Consider the following 20407-nt stretch of genomic DNA (forward strand, 5'->3'; position numbering starts at 1 on the left):
AATCGTCATGATGATGCATCGCGATTCTAATTTTCACGATCTACTGCATCAATTCTTGACGCCAAGTATCGATTATTAATTAAAAAAAATAAATAAAATTGCATGAATGGTTGGCGAACATCAGCCAAAAACAACTTCATTGGTTTAAAGGACAACTGAGACCATGTAAACAGCACTGATCATCCTTATTTTGTTATTTTAAGTTTTATAAATCCTAAGCACTTTTTGTCAGTGTGTCCACTCCAGTAATAGTAATATTTGTGTCCAGTAACAGTCATATTTATTTTCATGGCAATACCTCCAAAAGTCGTTTCAATAAATACAGCTATGTATGAATTCAGTTTCTTTCAGTTATGTATCAATTGAAAACACTATCCAGATCATACACAGCCAGTCAGCCACTGGTAATGGCTGTATGTTTTTCTAACAATGTTCATTGAAAACATCGCAATGTTTTTGTTTCAGGTTATATTCACGATACTTGAATTATTGCGATGTATTGTGATGCATCGTGATTCGAATCAAATCGTGACTTCTTTGGCAATACCCACCCCTAAGGATGGGTATATGATGTTATATTCTGTTCTATTTCTGGTCCGCTTCTCTTACTGGCTTCCATGTTTGCAGACAAATCATTCTGGTTTGTTAATTACCTGAAATATAAAACACAGGACTCGCCTGAGGACTTGTTATTCTTCAGTTGAGGCTTGACTATAAAGACTTGAAACTTACTTGTGACTTGGGAAGGAATGAATTGGCCCCATCTCTGATAGCTACATACAGCTTGGGCTAATCGGGGATAAATTATAGTTCAGGCTACTGACATGGTATCAATGATAAAGTCTTGCCTTTTATGTTGAGTGGTAAACTTGTTGCTTCAAGTGGGCAACAATAAAATTGCTACGTCATACTCATGTTTCGGGATTATAGAAACATATATAAAGAAATAAACAGGACAACAGGAAAGTGATATTATTATTATTATTATTATTATTATTATTATTATTATTATTATTATTATTATTATTATTATTATTATTATTATTATTATTATTATAGCGGTAATAATTATCACAAGAGTCCATGTTTCTGCGAGACGCCTCTTTGCTGAGGAAGATTCGTCCTCGTCGGCCACCGTATGATGTCGTGGCGTTTCCAACAGTGACGGAAGTCGGCGTTACACCCACCGGGCAACGGTTTACTGTCGCTTCCGACTTTATTTAGCCGCTATCCTTTTTTCCTCCAGACTTCAACCATACATTGGGAAGCGTTCCTTTCACTGGGTCGGGATGAGGCGCGCCGGACTGGGTAGGAAAACCCAAATGAGAACCGATAGTTTCCGAGCTCCTGTCCAGCTCGCTATCCAGCTAGCTAGCTAACGTGTTTACCGTCTGAGAGGATCGTACCTGTTGTGAACTCTTATTTAGGCTTTGTGTTTTCTAGTCTCCTAGCGGGACTAGAGAGGCCAAGAATAAAGCCCAGTAATGGTTGATTGTGTTTCCTGCAGGTGAAGGAGGCCCCGGGCATTATGTAGCCAGCGGCTACAGCGTTCATGAGGAGGAAAACGAGCAGCTGCGGGAGGGACTGAGGGCTAAAGTCGGCGCCCTAAAGAGTGTAAATATCTATAAACAACGCGTTAACACAAATCACTACTTAAAATGGTTTGTAGAGGAACAATTTTGGTGTCCATATGTTGCCAATGGAATACACACTATTTCTTTCACAGCTGTCAATTGAGATCGGAACCGAAGTGAGGGTGCAGAATCAGTTGTTGAGCGATATGGTGAGTTTCACTTCATGTTGTTAAAACTTCCGCTCTCTATACAAAAGCCAAAACAAGTAGTTTTTCTCCTTTCCATTTTTTTTTTTAAAGGGAATATTTTTTAATTTTAGAGCACTGTGTCTTACCTTTTTTGTTGTCAGCCTGTTTACATGTGTCACCTGTGGCCGGGGCATTGCCTGAGCTGACTGACAGTTCCCAGAGCCAAACATTAAGTAAGCAACCAGCCAACTAATGACAAACTAAAAAAAACAAAAAAAAAAAAAACAGTCCAGATCTCAACCTCTTCTGAACTGAACTCGTGTTAGAGCTATGAAATGATGAAGAGCCCACCCATAGCACACCCACTGCACTAAAGCCAAGAGGGGAAAAAAAGCTGCACACACAGGCCCCCATAAAATGTGCACCAAAAAAACCTACAGCCAGTGGTAATTTCTCAGTGGCGTCGTCATGAAAAAAGTTCAGTACTCTACCAACATGAGTTGTAAATTTAACTTAATGTGAAATTCGTAAGTATTAGGCTTGATAATTAATCACATTTGCAATATAATCGTAATAAAAAAAAACAACACAATTTCTAAATCTGCACTTTTTGGCTATGTAACAATGAATGGAGAAGACGCGTCCTTTAGGTGTCGGTAAAATGTCTAAAGAGTGTGTTCACCTCCACATGGAAGGGAAGAGAAGTGCAGCTGAGATAATCTAATTTTATTACTTCTTTTAGAGTTTATGTAATCACACCGTTTTACCAAAAACTATCAGGAATCTCACAATAACATAAATGGGCGGTCATACTGCTTAATGCGTAGACTTGTTTGTTGGTTGCACTTTATGTTCAACAAGGACTGATGTCCAACTCCCAAAGCTATTCTCATGAATAATGATATGCTGAAAAATTAAGAACATTCCTTGTTTTAAATAGTCCCTGTTTACAAACATCTTTATCTACAGGCCATTTTTGTTGCCTGTGGTTAATGCAGTGATAGTCAAAATTAAATCACAATTATGGTTGAAATATATCGCAGTTTTGTAAACTCGTACAGCCCTAATAAGTATAGAGCAATCTAACACGTTTCTTTCACACAGCCATGAAACATTTTTGGGTTGATCAGTTGAACTCTTAACCTCATTTTGAGAACCAACAATTGACGTTGCCCAATACCATTTTGTACGGACACTTGATTAACCAACAACTATTAATCATTGACGTCAATAAATTAACAAAAGGAGTGCTAACAAACTGCATTTTTTTTTTACTTCACTGCTAAACAATGATGACTATTTTGATTAAAGTTTCCTATGAAAACTTTCTAAAATCCACCTCAATCAAATTTTAGCCCCTGTTCAAAACATCCATTTCTCACAAATGTATTGGGATGTATGTGCAACTTAAATCCTGTTTTAAATTAATATTAGATTCCTAAAATGATTCATTCTGACTTAAATCCCCTTCATAGCCAGAAACTGCTCCTGACCTTTTCCTTGCCACTGATTTAGGACACTCTGCCATTTTGCTGCTTTCACCTTAAACAAATCTCTCTTGTGGAGCAGTGTAACATTGCATGCTCTTACAACATCACAATATTAAAAAAAAATCACTATGCAATAAAAGCATTGCACATACTGTTATTGCTAAAGGAGTGTTGAGAACGGGGCCTAGTCCACACGTAGCAGGATGTCTGGGAAAAATGAGACATTTTTATGCGGTTGTGCCTCTCAGCCACACATAAACGGAGTTATACATCCCTTAAAACGAATGATCCTAAAAGCTCCGGCCAAAGTGGAGATTTAGAAACGCTCTGGTTCTGAGTCTGCGTGTGTACATGAAAAGACGGAGATTAAGGCGCATCACGGCGCTGACGTGCAGCCGTTGTTATAGACTCGGCCTTAGTGCAGTAAAAAATGAATGAAATGTTAAAGATTTGCTGATTTCTATATTGTTGTGATTAGCTGTTAATATCGGTGAATCGGTGTTGAACTGGACACATTCACTAACCTTCGACATTTTTTGGTAGCTTATTTCCAACTGACCTTACCTCCGCAGGTAAAGCATTTCCTGTTTACATCTCAAAATCAAGACTTTAAAGTAAAAGTGTGAATGAAACATTATAAAAATTTCAGCTGATCCAGAGGCCTTTTTACAAGCCCTGCTGCTCCAAAGCGCTTGGAGGTCAGCTGTTTTACACAGGCACATTGCTGTTAAACATCGCTTTTATTTTGAAGGGCTTCAACTTTGCTGCCGTAGGTTTCAGCGTTGAGGTACACTGCCCCTTATGCATCTGTCATGTTTAAAACGACGGTCAATGGGGGATTTACCCGGGTTTGTGTGGATGAAAACTTTGCTGGTAAAGATAAAGCCGATTCTCCTAAAGCAACATTTCCAAACAGTAATTCATGCCTTTATTACAACCCGACTCGATCACTGTAATGCTCTCTACGGTGGACTCAGCCAGTCGTCTCTTAAGCGTCTTCAGTTGCTCTCCTTTTACCTGGAGTTGGGAGGATGGAGCACATCACCTCTATCCTGGCTTCCCTCCACTGGCTCCCTGTGCATTTTAGAGTTCATTTAGGATTCTTTTATTTCTTTTTAAAAGTTTACATGCTCTTGCCCCATTGTACCTCTGAGCTGCTTCACCCACACTCTCCTGCTCGTTGCCTCAGGTCAGCTGACCAGCTGCTCCTGGAGGTACCCAGGTCTAAACTTGAGCTCAGAGGAGACGGAGCTTTTAGCGTTGCTGCTCCTAAGTTATGGACCGTTCTGCTGTTCCATGTTAGATGTGCCTCATTATTGTCCACTTTTAAAACTCACCTTAAGAGGTTTTTTCATTCCTTGGCTTTTAACACACATATTGAGGCTTTTGCTCTTATTTAAAATGGAAAAAAAAAGCAAAAGGTTGCTATAGAAATATAAAAAGGTATGTTTGTCTGTAGAGCACTTTGTTGCAGCTGCTGTTGTTTTAAAGTGCTTTCTAAAGTAGTAGTAGTGTATAAGGCCTAATTGTGTCATGAGTTCATATTTTGCACGGTGGTGCAATATTCAGCATGTTGGATGGAGTCGTAACAACGGTAGGTGCTCTTGTCCGATGCAGATAGCATTACCCAATATACTAAAGTGTCCAGAGCACAGTTAAAGAGATGAGGCGTCCGTTTTTCCTACAGCACGCCTACCTTTGTGGTGATCTACAAGGTTCCATTGGGCCAATTTTATTCTTTGATTATATTATTATAATATTATATCTATCCAGATGATACCCAGATATGTTTGCTTATGAAATGTAATCATTCATTTCATTCAAAAAATCATTCATCATTAAAAAAAAAAAAACAGTTTGACTTTTGTGCAAACATTAAAGCTTGGCGGCTTTAAGAAAAGAAAAGTCTGATAATATTTGGACCCAGTGGTAATTTCATGACTTGGGTACGTTTGAATCGTTTATAACGGTTTCATAAAAAAAAAAAAAAAATAAAAAACAGTTTTTGTCACTTAGTTTTCTATTAAAATTATTTTTAAAAGGTTGATCCACACACTTTATGCCATCTTGAATTTAGTAACTCCCTGTTGGCGTTCCTCAGGCCCGTCAGCCGGACCAGAACGCAGCACCTCGTCTCACATTTCCCTAGCGCTTGATTTTCTTCACTGGCTTCCTGTAAGGAAAATGTTTTATTCTTGACATCCAAGTTATTTCATTGGCAACCCTCTGTTTCTGTCTGACTACCTGCAGATCTTTGGGGTCTAAAGGTCGCCTGCTTTAAGTTGTGCTGTCCCAAGATCCTCCTAACTGGTAGATGGAGATCAGGCCATCTGAGTAGTGCTTGAACTCTCTCTGCCTTTTAGAAAGGCTCCAATTATTTCTGCTTTTGAAATTTAAACTCTAAACCATAATTATGAGTAGACATTCATTCTCTCCCCCTTTACATTTTTTTTTTTTAAATTTTGTAGACTTAAGTACCTTGTTACCTTCTATGGTCTTTTGTGTATTACAATCTTATATGCATAATGTTTTTTTTTTTTTTTAATAAAGTGTCTTATAAATGAACTTGGAAGTTGTACTAAATGGCTCCAGGGATGTTTATGTTCCTGCTGTGGTATGGTTTGACTGATCTGGATGTCCGACTGTTTTAATCCGCCTTATTTCTCCCCCCCGCCCCTCTGCAGGACTCGGACTTTGACTCGACAGGCGGGCTGCTCGGAGCCACTATCGGCAGAGTCAAACGGCTGTCCAGAGGCAGCCAGACCAAACTGCTGTGCTACATGCTGCTCTTCTGCTTTTTTGTCTTCTTTGTTCTTTACTGGTTTATGAAGTTGAGGTGATAAGGTGCATTCAGCTCGGACTTGGACCTTTGCTTCCACAACTTTAGTTCCTGTCTGATGCAGCTCTACACTAGACCAACTCATTGGTGATGACGTAGAGGCAGGAACAAGGATAAACGCGTATAATTCAATGTTACGTGCTCAGTGTCTGAGCCACCAGTTTGGGGTTGTGATAGTTTTTTTTTTCCTGGAAAGGAAAAGACCTAAAATGATAAATGAGCTGATAAATTGTGTACAGTTTATGTACCTAAAGCCATGTTAGTATTTATCTACGGTTCAGAACTGCCTAATCTAAAGTGATGGAACAAGATTTAACTTGAAACACTAAGAACCTTGATGCAGTTTGTGGAAACGTAGAATTCAACGTCTGTGGAAATGCTTATAATAGAGCAAATGTTAAGTGATAAATGGAAAATAATCACACCCTGAACATGCAATTTACCATAGGTGTTTATTCCCCCCCACACCTCCAAAAAATGGATATACAGTCATCAGATTAATGACAGCAATATCTGTTTCAGATCTAATGTAAAAATGTTGTAAATAAACAAATTTTATGTACTGAACAGGTCAGTGTGTGTGTGTTTCATCAGCACGTAATTGATGTGGAAATCTGCCTACAGTCTGTCAATGATGTGTAAAACTAGTTTAATATGGTATTTATTATTTAGCTTTATTCTACAAAAATAAACACTTTAAAAAAGTATCACTTAAATTAAAACGAGAAAGGAAAACTTAAGTGCCTAACTACCTTATGAAGACGGGAAGAGAAATCATGAATAAAAAGAAAAAAAGTCTTCATTGTTGAGCACAAACATGTTAGAATTGCACTTTGGTGATCTAATGATTAGCACGCCTTCGGGACGGGTGAGACATCAGTCTGCGAGAAGCCGCCACCGAGCCGAGATCACTTCTTGGGCAGCGTGTCCATGTATTTGCAGATGATGGCCAGCATCACCTCATCAGCTCCTGCTCCGATCGACAACAGCCTGCAGTCCCTGCACAGAACACGTTTTAAATTAGGCATGAAAACCTCTTTTTGGGCAATGATTTGAGGTTTAGACTGAAAATTTCTATGACAGTTTTTGTGTCTTGGAATGTAAGGATGGCGTAAAATATTAAATCCTGGTCTGAAGTATATGAGTCACAATCAAAATCCTGTCTTTGTGTAAATGCTCTTATCATAGAAAACACACCGCTCTTATAAAGCTGCTCTACCATAATAGCTCGTCTGATATGTGTATCTAAAATGGTAAAAAGAGGTCACAGTTTAATAAGCCTTGTGATTTTTTTTTTTTTTTTTTTTTTTTTGTATTTCAAAAGCATTTCACTCAGAATTTTTATTAGAATACATTTTTATTGTTGGTAACACTATTATTGGATAAAACTAAATACCAAATTTTAAAGTGACTGAAATATTCTCATAATTTTCACTCATTTTCATATTTATCCAGAAAGGTCTAAACATTTCTGGGACTTTTTACTAGAACTGTGAGCTTTGATCAGAACTAAAATGGATCCTTTCATCCGCAAACAGTCCAGGTGGGTCTGGCATGGGAAACGTAAATATATTAGCACCGGTGGCGGACCTGTGATGCCATGGGTGTGTTACCCTTCCTAAGGGCCTTGTTAAAGTACATGGCGTTATTTGGACTTTCTTCGGTAAGGTGAAAATGAGCCGCCATCGGGTCTGTAGGCAGGAAATTAATCCGTTTCAAATGTTTGCCTCAGTCTCAAGACCTAAATACTGCAGAAAATCTGCAGCTGTGAACTAAAACGTGCATAAGAGAAGACAGGATTCTGATTGACAAAAGAGGAATACAATAAAAGTTGTATTTTTCTAATTTGTATAGGATCATGCTGAAGCAATAAAAGAAATTCCTTTCAGGATTTTCACACATCTCTACCAGGGATGCCAGTAGCTGTGCAGTGCATTAAATTAATATCCATCAGGTTAGAGGACGAACTTGCAGATGTCTAGTTTACATCCTCTCCGCTCCACTGAGCGTCTTCAGACGTATCAGAACAGGCACACAGAATCTGAAACCTGAAGGAGAAGTCGTCATGGCGGCCGTTTCAGTCTAACCTGTAAAATCTGCTGACCGGCACGTCGCTGGTGTAGCCCATCCCTCCCCAGTACTGCAGGCAGCTGTCGCTCAGCTCTCTGGCGAGGCGGCCGGCCTTTAACTTGGCCATGGACGCCAGCTTGGTCACGTCGTTGCCTTTAATGTACATTGCTGCAGGGCAAAAAAAAAAAAAAAAAAAGGGGGGGCAGAATGTAATACAAAAGTGTGGAAGAGCATGAAAGAGGAGGAAGCATTAAACAAACGCGCTTTAGATTCAGAGACAACAGCAGCTGACTCGGACTGATTCAAAGCCTTTGGTTTTACTCACTGATGCTTTTATCGTAGGGAACCTCCAAAAGGCTGAGGGAGCTGCGCCGTCTCTTAGTATTTGGTCGGTTGGGTGCATAATTACGCGACCTGTGCCAAACAGGTGCAGATGCTTGATTCATGGAAAGCGGGACGTAATCTGGTACCAACGCGATTAATTTGTTTTAAGCGCCAGAATGCTGGTGGACCCAGACATCGGTGCTGGACTCCTGCCTGACCGGTGTCTAAACCACAGATGTGAATATGTGACGGGAGCCACGTATTAATAGGAATACAGCAGCACCTATGAGGAGGGAGCCCCACACTCCCCGTGTGTCCTGATTGTGGGGATGCTGGCTTTAAATGTGCAGAAATGACATGACTCTCCATACGTTCTGGTTTAAAGGTCCGTTCCACACGTGCGTCTCTATCAAGTTAAAACACGATCCGTTCTCGATTATTTCTCTCAATTATGGTAACTGTGGTTTAGAGCCAATTAAAATCCATGTTCTGCTTCTCAGAAATGTTCAATATAAGATAGAATCGACTCCAAAATCAGAGACGCTGGCGACTTTTTGAGCCGTTCATGCTTACCATTACTGACAAGTGGGGCTGGACGATATAGAAAAAAAGTGCATCGATTAAATGGAAATCAAATTGATCGATATCGATAATTATCAAGAGATTTAAATCATATATTTTAAGTGCAACCTATTTTTAGATACAGAACACACAAACACTGAATTTAAACTCAACCCTTTATTCAACCAACTTTTTACCAAAACTGCAAGTTTTTAAAAAAGAAAAAAAGAACGGCTGTTCTCTGAACTCTTTGAAGGGGGCGGGGCTTGGTGACGGAGCGTTCCTGGGTCTGTGTTGTGATTGGTTGAGAGGATGTAATGACTGTAGTATTAATCAACATGGCTAGAAAACATAAGGAAAGAAAATTGTTATTCTACTGACCTTTTTATTGATTGATTTTTTTCTATCATTGCTATATGTCTATCGATTAATATATATTGTTACTGAATTATCGTCCAGCCCCACTGACAAGCTCTGAGATGTCGATTTCATTTTCCTGCCTACACTGCTTAGTGTACCGGCACCTGGTTTTAGTGACCATAGCATCACTCTCTCTAATTGACTAACTAGGCTGACCTGAACCCCCCACTGATGATCTATGGAGTATTGTCAAGAGGAAGATGAGGAACCTCAGAGCCAACAATGGAGAACTGCTAAAAGCTGCTGTCAAAGGAGCCTGCGTTTGTCTTAACACGGCAGCAGAGCCACAGGCGGATTACCTCTATGCCACGCAGCACTGATGCAGTAATTCATGCAAAAGGAGAGCCAGCCAAGTAGTGGGTGCACATAAAATGCAGCGCCTGAACAAATCAGTGGGCCAGTGGCTCTTTACTGGTCTTTTACAATATTCTACTTTTAGAACAGAACCTAAATGTTGTGTTTTAATTAGTTTCAGGCCATAATAATGAACAGAAATTAATGCTTTACATATACATCTGTGGGTCGAATCAGAATCTTTAAATGAGTTTACGTTTTTGAACCCAAAAACTGAAATGCGTCAGTGATTAGATGATACATGCAGACTCTATTAAACCCCAGGCAAAATAAAAGAGCTGATTCAGTAAAGGGAAGGCAAGCATGAAAATTAGGATAACCACTTCTTTTCTGAACCCCCTCCCCCCCCAACATTTCTGTAATGAGTCCATTTCTGACAGACTATTATTTCCTAGAGTTCCTCCTCATTCCTTTCTGAACAAGAAATAAAGGAAATAAAATAGATTCTATTTTGTCCTAATAAAACAGGATTTCTTGTTATAAAACAGAGGTGACATTAAAACAGAAGCAGTCTAATAAATCAAATTAAATGAATTAACTACTTCATAAGGAGCCCTGCAAAAACAGCTGAAATGAGCAGAATGTTACCGTTTTTATTGCAGAAATATTAAACAGCATCTCTTCTTGACTTCGTTCTTTTCTTTGAGTTGCTCTGAACTCGGTTTAGAGAGGATAGAGGCGTCAGGATGTGACTTACACCCTCCGGCTGACATTGACCTTTACTTTTTTTTTTCCCCATCTCAGTAAAGCGACTGTACCTGTAGCGCGGTAGAGGAGGGAGCGGAGCAGCTCCACCTCCGTCTGAAGCTCGGCCAACCTGAAGTGAACTGCCTGGTGATGGAGGACAGGGAGCTGGAAGATCCTCCTCTGCCGCGTGTAGTTGATGGTCTCCTGAATGATGTTGTCCATCGTCGTCACGACTGGAGGTCAAGACAAAATTGAAAGAGGAAAAGTTTGAATGATTTGTCTGTAATGATTGTATAGCAAGAAACAACTTCAAAGAGTTTCAAAAACAAGAACCGGACACACAAGTTTTAGCTTCTTTTGGGTCCTCTCTGATTCACACAGTGGTCTAATCCTACATAAATATTAGTGTTGCGCCGATGCTATTTTTTGGCCCCGATACCCGATACCTGGCTGTGCAGTATTGGCCGATACCATCTGTTTAAAATTGATGTGTGTGTGTATATATGAAGAACTGCATACTACTTAGGGTAGTAGAACTTTTTATTGCCTACCTGGAATGGGTGACAATAGTGACAATAAACTTTTGGCTCTCAAAGGCCAAAATAGTGCAACATTCGTGAAATTATAACATGTATAATAGTAGTGCAACAGTAAAATTACATTAATAACTGAATAATCTCTTTTAAACCCAGAGTTTTGGCTCTCAAATGCCAAAATAGTGCAACTTTCATGAACTTATATAACATGTATAATACTAGTCGGGAGAGAGAAGGCTGCATTCAAGTGACATACAAACATCAAAACGGTATCAGTGCCCTATTTGTTGGTACTTGCCGATAACGATACCACCGTTTTAGTGCTGGATCAGGGCCCTGTCCGATACTGGTATCAGTATCGGTGCAATACTAATAAATATAGACGTACAAATCCACTTTTTTTTGGCTAAATGTCCCTTAGCTTGTCTTTTTGTGACCACCAGCAGCAAATTAAATCTTTTTAAGCGGTTTAGGTCAAGGCCAATCCAGAAGCTTCATGTTTGCCTCCGTAATCGATCCCAAACCCAATTTTGGATCGCCTAGCTGAAAAAACATCTACTATGTCCCAGTTGCAACCATCTAGCTGCTGACTGGAAGTTCAAGAGCTCAAACGTGGCCCTCCTTTCTCACGATTTCCCCCACTATGCAACACTCTGACTGGCACCGAACAATTGGGGCGAGTCAGTATCGCCACGATACTTGACTCTTGATGCAGTGAGACTTTGTTCTTATGTTTCAAAGCATCGCCTTGAATCTTTCAATCATCTCCCTAGTCACGGAGGCCAAACAACTAAATCTTTGCCTCGTCGGACCAGAAAACACTTCTCTAGAAGAATGCAGAAGCTAATCTTAGTCTAGCTTCAAGGTAAGGATGTGCTCGTTTTTTTGTTGTACCCCTCTTGGTCTTAATAAACGTAATAGTACGCAGCAACACTGGGGTTCCAGCAGCTTTCAGCTTATCATAGCTGTGGTCCTTGGTGGTACCTGGGTTGTTCCTGACCGGCTGAGGGGGACAGTTCAGGTCATGCGGTTCCTCCTGTATGTACACATTTAAAAGAAAACGTAGACCTGAGAAAATCCACGAGGAATTTAAATGTGTGCACTTGATTTGTGTTTTTATCATTCACTGAAGCTGCGTCTTTGCTTGAAATGAGAATGGCTGAAATAAATAACTGCAACACAAATAAGTAACGGCATTCGTGCTGATGTTGAGGAAATAGAAACTTTTCTGCTGATCTACAGCACTGCAAGTTGAGCAAGTTGTCAGACAGACGGATGTGCAACAATCCATTTCAGTAAAGGCATTTCGGTTTGCTTCATTTAGAAAAAAAGCCTCTCTGACGGCCTGCCAAGAAAACACTGAGTCAGACTTGTTTCACAAAATTAAGCAACTATTTTACAAAAGATTAGGAGCTTAACCTGCGTGACCCATACTCCCCATTTGTGAAACCTTAATTAAAACCAAAGAAAAATACCAAAGAGGACGACGAACCGAAGGAAAAGCAGAGAAGAAAACTTCAGAGATGCTGAATGTTGTGATTGGATCTTTCTCAGGAAGCGAGAGCGATTCGGGACGCTTCACTCACTGTTGGCCACGGCCCAGAGCCTCTCTTCCTGGAACTGCAGCATCTGATAGGTGAAGCCCATGCCTTCCTGGCCGATGATGTTCTTGCAGGGAACGCGGACGTCATCGAAGAAGACCTCAGCTGTATCTGACGACCACATCCCCATTTTACTAATCTTCCGGGCAATGTGTACTCCTTTCGGGGGAAGACAGGGAACAGATTTGTTATGTACACAAAAACATCTCATATTCCGAAACAATTAATCCCATTTAAAAACATCCTAAAAATTGATATACATCATTACCAAACCACATAATCACCTCTAAAATTCATACTATCTATATGTATATGTATGTATGGATGTATGGATGGATGCATGTATAGATAGATGGATGGATGGATGGATGTATAGATGGATGGATGGATGGATGAATGTATGTATAGATGAATGGATGGATGGATGTATAGATGGATGAATGGATGGAGGAATGTATGTATGTATGTATGTATGTATGTATAGATGGATGGATGGATGGATGAATGTATGTATGTATGTATGTATGTATGTATGTATGGAGGAATGTATGTATAGATGGATGGATGGATGGATGAATGGATGTATAGATGGATGGATGGATGGATGGATGGATGGATGGATGAATGGATGTATAGATGGATGGATGGATGTATAGATGGATGGATGGATGAATGGATGTATAGATGGAAGGATGGATGGAGGAATGTATGTATGTATGTATGGATGGATGGATGTATAGATGGATGGAGGAATGGATGGATGAATGTATATGTATGTATGTATGTATGGATGGATGGATGGATGGATGGAGGAATGTATGTATAGATGGATGGAGGAATGGATGGATGGAGTATGTATAGATGTACGTATGTATGTATGTATGTATGTATGTATGTATGTATGTATGTATGTATAAAAATATATATGACCCTACCTGGCAGGTTCATGGGTAAACAGATGAGAGATTTGTTTTTGTGTGGGGGTCCATCGCTGGTGTTGGCCAGCAGGCACATCCAGTCAGCCTGGGTACCAGTGGTTGTCCACATCTTTCCACCATTTATCACGTACTCATCCCCTTTTTTCACTGCCTTGGTCTTAATACCTGGGTTAAAGAACAGCTGAACGTGCGTCATGTTGCAAAAATGATACAGATGACGAAAGGGATAATCAACTTTGGTGTAAACAAAGAGGCAAAGCCATCCTAAGTTTGTAACTTTACTAAATCTAAGGAGAGGGGACGATACTGGGAAACAAACCTAACAGGGCACTAAGTAAACCTGAGAAGTATTTAAAGAAGACTAATTATTGAGGATATATTGATCAAAGCCTTAGGATCTTCTCATGGTAACAAGTAAAAACTAAAGAAACCTGTAAGGGAGCAAACACTATCAACAAGTCATATCAAAAACACCCAGTAAGCATGAAGACGTTAGCCTAGCATTTCAGCTAACTGTTTCACATGAAGAAAATCAACAGAAGGACCAAGATTTGACTTAAAGGGTAACTCAGCCCCAAATCAACCTTTTATTTGCCAATAAACTGTTAACATGGTTGTTAACTTATAGTACTGTCTGCATATCCTGGTCATTATTTTGTGAAAATTAGAGCATGTTTGTTGAAATGCTGCTTTTGTGTCGGAAATCCTCAGTGTGACCCACTCCTAGGGCTAAACGCTGGTCTTGCATTGAAGTTTGAATCTGTATCGTTTGGGTAGCTGTGACAAAATTTAGAGAGAGTGACGTCGGTAGCTCCGACGCTGTGGGGTATAAAAGCAGCTCCATTTAAAAAAAAAAACAACAACACAGCTCCATCTTGTGTGTCCATAGAGATCAGTGTTGCGTTTTGTCCCCCCCAAAAAACTCTACTGGAAAGAAATGTAACAACTTTTTATGCGTTATTAGCAAATTTACGTGAAAGCAACCAATTGCTCTGCCGTCAGTGTCTTCAGGCAGCCGGGAAGGGGCTGCTATGAGACCGCGGCGACGTTGGTTTTGGGGTGAATATTCGCGCTCCGCGGCTTCAACGGCCAGCAGAAAGAAAGCGGCAGCCCCAGATCAGCCGCCATGTATCGGCTCGAACAGGAGGCAGACGCGCCAATGTCCCCTGTCCAACCTAGAACCTCCTTCTCTGCCTTCCCTCGTATTGAAACCTGCCTGCTGCCGTCAGAGCAAAGAGAAGATCAACCGCGCTTCATGTCCACATTACAAATGAATCATGATGCTGCCGGTGACCCCGCCTGGATTACAAAGCGGGAAATAAATCTAATATATAACTGGACTGATCCTGTCCTCCACTGCCTCGGGTTCGGGCTTCACTGAGTCAGCGTCTTGAGCCAGCAGCTCAAACTGAAAGTGCTCAGCTTCACAAGCCTCCCTCAACCTCCGGGGACGAGGGGGGGCGAAAAATCCCCCACCTCAACAGACCGAACCGTGGCGTATCTACCAGCATCTGCTCACTCTCCATGATTCAATACGGTGAATCAAGCGGCTTCTCCTCCCCCATCCTGAACACAGACCCCTGCCGTCCCGTTCCCACGTATCCCCGCCCACTTTGAGGGAGTTTTTCAAACTTGTCTGGGGGTGGGATTTTTGCTTTTACATGGGGGTGAGTTAGACTTTGAAGGCCATAGCTGCGTATTGAGTCAGATATGCTGGATCTTTAAAAGCCAGAGGCTGTCCTGCAAAAACCTCTGCTGCTCTCAGGACACATGGATGGTGGAAACTGCACCATCACAACGTTACTGTGGACCATGTAACACCGATGATGTGTAGTTTATTACTCTTTAAAAGCTAGTGAATTTTAAAGCATATACATAATGATTTTATAGAAGAATTGAACTAGGACTCTATATTGCCGAATGCCTATTCCGACTTTTTTTTTTTTTTTTTAACTCAAAACAGTGTTGGAGAAAACAAGTTCAGATCACAGCATTCCTCCGAATGAATTCGTACTTGAGACATCAGAGCCAGCGCCGACCTCACTCACACCGAGGCAGGCCACTTTGTCCCCCATGATGGAGGGCAGCAGGAACTCCTTCTTTAGCTCGTCTGAACCGAACCTGTCAAGTCACACACGCACAGAGATGCATGAAAAAAAAAAGAAACTGCACGGACGCTAGTGTTGCACATAAAACGTGACGGCCAGCCGAGTGAAACAGGAGTCGTTTCAAATGCTGTTGCCTAACTGTGGGAAGACATACTGACTGCCTACATTGACTGAAGCAACTGCAGGTCCACAGGGACAGAAATTAGGTCTCCTGGGGTAAGCGCTACCGCCGTTTGTGCAGCTCCCTTCATACATAAACCCCTTTGCAGGCGTAGACTTCTTCCATGTCCTAATTAAGCTCCTGAGACTACAACTGTCATTTCCCCCAAATTCTATAATGTGTCAACAGCAGCTGCTACTTAGCAGGAACACGTGACACGTCTGCATGGTTGTGGGACTGATACTGGATACAGCTATCGCCAGATAACACTCTGACCATCTATTTTTGTTTATTTACAATTCAATGTCCTGCTGAAGAACCCCACAACCTCTCATTTGCATATATGGGAACATTTTTGCAAACCAATCCCATGCAAGTATCTGGGAATGTTCCACTGCCTTCAAACCTTTCAGATTTTAATCTTTAAGGATCGTCTCGGGAGAAAAGTCCAGTCCTCAACAATGCTTTGCCAAAATGCAAACACATGTTCCACAGAGCCAAAGATGTGCTTTGGACAAAGCTGTGTTTGTGGAATGAGAAGAAGACACGCTTAATATCAGAGTGTTTACCTAATTTATGTATGTTGACACTTTCTGCACAGACCAATCAGCATGCTAAACATTTCCATAATAAAAAGAAGACTAATGCTTCGGAGACAGATAATCTATTGGGGGAAAAAAGTGCACGAATCACCCGCATATGAATATCTTGCAATGTGACTCTTCTGTGATATTTAAACTGTAAACCTGTGTGGTAAGTGTAATCAGCCCGGCTGAAATGCTTTTGCATTTCACACCACAGTGAATCTGTCGAATATCTTTAAGTATAACAGGAGTCTTCATGTTGTCATACTATGGTGTCCTTCACACCCTTAATAAGGCAGTAAAATTATGCCTAAGTGAAAAAAAAGAACAAATAAATGACAGTGTACAGCCTGGGGATAGAAAAGAAATTGAGCAAAAGTGTTTTTTGTTTTAAGCAAAAAGCAGCTCTTCAGAGAGTGCTTGTATCTCAACAATGACATTTTTTGTGAGAAAGGGGTGTGAAAAAGAACAGGGACACCTATTTGTACAGATTAGTCAGAATATGATATTATTGTAAAATAATAATATTGTCAGAGCATGTAAATTAGGGTTGTTAGGGTACTACCTGGCCAGGGCGGGAGTGGCCATGTCGCTTTGTACACCGATGGCCATGGGAATGCCTCCGCAGCGAATGTTGCCCAGCTCCTCTGCCACGGCGACGCTGTAGCTGAAGTCGAGTCCTAACCCTCCGTACTCTGCACAGAACAGCAAACAAACTAAAGATGTGCTCACTGTTTGTCATAATGTCTATGATTATTGCCTTTTTCTTGTTTATGAAAACTGAATAGCTGCAAAATCTTGCTATTAAGAAAAACAAAGGAAAGAGCAGTTGCTTTGAAATAATATGTCAATCTTTAATAAAAAAACACCTTAAAGTTGAAATCACATTCCATGGCTGACTTTAATCTTTTCTGTTTTCCCTGTGATAAAACCGTCACATACTCAGATCTCTGTACATAATCACTGAGAAGAGAGCTGTTAGCACAGGAGCATGCACTCAGATTAATGCCGGGATGTTATCTTTAATTCTGTCCTCTGCAATTTCGTGTAATTACAGCGTGCTGCCGATCAGCACGCTGCAGATAAGGGTCACTGTAATTTCTCATTCCATCTGTTCTGCTTGGTATATGAAACCTGATTTGATCCTTTAGAAGACCGATTTGTGATAAAAAAAAAAAAAAAAAAAAGGAACACTGGTTTCTGCTTCCTTTCTTTTGACAGTGCAGAAATTTACAAAAATCTCAGGTCCTTAATGGAGTCACACAGTAGTTTATAAACTCAAATTTGTCAGTCATTCAAAAAAAAAAAAAAAGAACACAAGGAAAAGAATGCATCTCTTTAATTTTCCTTTTATTTGCCTTTCAACATCTGTTGCAAGACTTATGCAGGTATAAGTACATTACACCATGCCTGAAGCCAGTTGTTAAAATAATAAACAATTTGTCATTGATGAAGTGGAGCCAAACTATGGAGTGCTGCAGGTGCCCAGGCATCAGGAGGAGTAGTATGGAGCTAAACTAGGGTCAGAAAGTTTGTTCGAAAAAGAAATCATTTGAAACTGAAAATAATATATATTTAAAATAGAAAAAAGTGAAATGGAATATTATGTATGTACATATTATATTATATATATATATATATATATATATATATATATATATATATATATATATATATATTAGGGCTGGGCAACGATTAAAATATTTAATCGCGATTAATCGCCCTGATTAATCGCGATTAATCGCGATTAATCGCATTGTATTTACAAACTCCAAGAATGAATTCAAAAGTAGTGTAAAGAGCACTTTTATTTTAATGTTCTGCTGCCATATGAACAAAAGTGTTGTAACATTTGTAGCACTTATTTTACACTGGATATTTTCAACCCATCTATTGAATTTAGTGCACTAGTTGATCTTTTCTTCATAAGAGAACAGCAAGCACTGCAGCCAAAATATGGCCTTTTTTGACCTGCTGTATATTAGCCAGTCCCTAAGTTTGATGTATCATGAAACTGTTGACCTTTTGGGTTTTGTGGTTTTTATTTTATTATTACAATTTAATAATAATAATAATAATAATAATAATGTTATGTTCAGTGTTTTTTCGCTAATCCACCTCTTATATATTTCAATCCTTATGTAATTTTGTCTGTGTTGTGTGCACCTGCCTGTTGCTTTAATCCTATAAATTTCCCCGTCGTGGGATAAAAAAAGGATTAGCTAATGTTATCTTATCTTAAATAACACTTTTTAATATATGTACTGGGTTCTTTCAAGGTCTTAATTACATGTTATGTGTGGGCTCCAGTAACATCCATCCATCCATCCATCCATCCACTGATCTACCTGGATGTTCCATGGAGGACTGAAACGCCTCAGTCAGAGACATCAGTCTGTGGGTCTGTCGGGGCAGTGACAGAAGTTTCGTCTCCTCTCTCCGTTTCTGGGGCTCGACGTTTTCATGTTTTTTCACGTGCTTAGATAAATTTGTTGTGTTTCCACTGAAATGAACCGGCTTTTTACAAAACATACAGCTTGATTTCATTTACGGTATTAAAATAAAGCCAAACGGTGCTACTTCCTCTGTTCATGTTTTTCCGCTGCTGCGGTCTCTCTCAGCTGTTTCTTTGTTAAGCTTGTGTGAGACCTAAGTGGGCGGGCCAGGCTGAGCCTGCGTGCTGATTGGCTGGCGCCGCTGAGCCATGTACGAGAGGGGAGGGGGAGCGAGAGAGTGCTGCTGCAGTCAGCGCGCTGCAGTCAGCGCGCCTGCTGACTGACACTGACTGAAAGCATGTGAGCAACATGCGTTAATGCGCGATAAAATAAATATCGCCGTTAATAGTCTAATGAATTAACGCGAAATTAACGCGTTAACTTGCCCAGCCCTAATATATATATATATATATATATATATATATATATATATATATATACACACACATGTGTATATGGTGGTCTGTGGGGGAAATACCGCACTTGCAATTGCAAGAGCCCTTGGCCGCACACACAGGCTCAGAAGTCTCGTGCTAGACCGCGAGAGTCGATCTTGCTTTACGGCGAGAACTCCATGTGTTTTTGCCCTGCCATTCACTATATGCACGCGCGAAAGCAACAACAAAGAACCGCGTGTTAACGTCAAATAAACATGCAAGCATATCGAGTTTTATTATTATTATTATTTATTTTTTAACATTTTTTTTTTTAATGTTGGCGAGACGCTACCGCGGCGGCCGCGTCTCGCCAAGATAGCGCTGCGGGAAGCTTGATGTTCATACTTTCACTGTGTTAGTCATTGTTTGTACTGCCGTTTTTTCCACTTTTCGTTGCTTTCGCCTGTCTGTTAAGCTCAAAACAACCGCGCCTGGCTTGACTGAGAAACCAGAACAGCTGAGCATCTTTATGACAGTGCACATTTACTTTCGCCCTCTGGGGGGAGCCTCGCTGGAAAATCAACCCTGGTTGCATAGTATACCTTTAAAACATCAAAGATATTCCATGTTTATGTGATTAGCTTTGAAATGAAAACATGCTTCACTGATCTAAGCTGTTTATGTCAATACACAAGTCACGACTCAATGGGAAAAATTTGGATTCTGATGAATCTGCAATTTTTTTTTTTTTTAGCTGATCTTCAACATTTAGTAAAATGGAGGAACTGCAAAACTGCTGTGGGAATTTCTGACCACAGCTCTACTCCTCATGGCCTCCTCTTCTTCTGGTTCTCCCTCTGCCGCCAGTGACCAGGTTATAATATGAAGGCTGGTTATCCTTCACACTAGTGTTGTCACTATACCAACATTTTGGTATCGGTACCAACATGTATTTCAGTACTTTTCAATACTGTTTCAAATAAATAGAGAACACAAAACAATATAACTACTGAGTCAAAAGTGCATGGATTGGGCCAAACTTAGACAATATTGAATTAGGAGACCATGGTCATAATATTGCCAGGATAAAGCGGTGATGAT

At 40.3% G+C, this 20407-nt stretch overlaps 2 protein-coding genes across 2 annotated transcripts in view; one reads left to right on the forward strand and one right to left on the reverse strand.

The window, feature by feature from the left end:
* The first annotated feature begins 1121 nt into the window (after positions 1-1121).
* bet1 (Bet1 golgi vesicular membrane trafficking protein) lies at positions 1122-6658 on the forward strand. Its single transcript, XM_036145032.1, has 4 exons — positions 1122-1308; positions 1508-1614; positions 1727-1783; positions 5937-6658. The coding sequence occupies exons 1-4, from the start codon at positions 1290-1292 to the stop codon at positions 6090-6092; spliced, it is 339 nt and encodes a 112-aa protein (XP_036000925.1). The 5' UTR covers positions 1122-1289; the 3' UTR covers positions 6093-6658.
* The window catches only part of zgc:85777 (acyl-CoA/acyl-ACP dehydrogenase), a 30104-nt gene continuing 16221 nt past the window's right edge, over positions 6525-20407 (reverse strand). The window contains exons 3-9 of the mRNA XM_012860204.3: positions 17000-17129; positions 15597-15703; positions 13580-13747; positions 12630-12803; positions 10579-10740; positions 8179-8329; positions 6525-7090 (exon numbers count right to left, since the gene is read on the reverse strand). Of these exons, the coding sequence (XP_012715658.2) occupies positions 7000-7090; positions 8179-8329; positions 10579-10740; positions 12630-12803; positions 13580-13747; positions 15597-15703; positions 17000-17129 (983 nt within the window). The 3' untranslated portion in view covers positions 6525-6999. The remainder of the gene's footprint in view (positions 7091-8178; positions 8330-10578; positions 10741-12629; positions 12804-13579; positions 13748-15596; positions 15704-16999; positions 17130-20407) is intronic.

This window comes from Fundulus heteroclitus, chromosome 13 (assembly GCF_011125445.2).
Source record: "Fundulus heteroclitus isolate FHET01 chromosome 13, MU-UCD_Fhet_4.1, whole genome shotgun sequence".
Taxonomy (NCBI): domain Eukaryota; kingdom Metazoa; phylum Chordata; class Actinopteri; order Cyprinodontiformes; family Fundulidae; genus Fundulus; species Fundulus heteroclitus.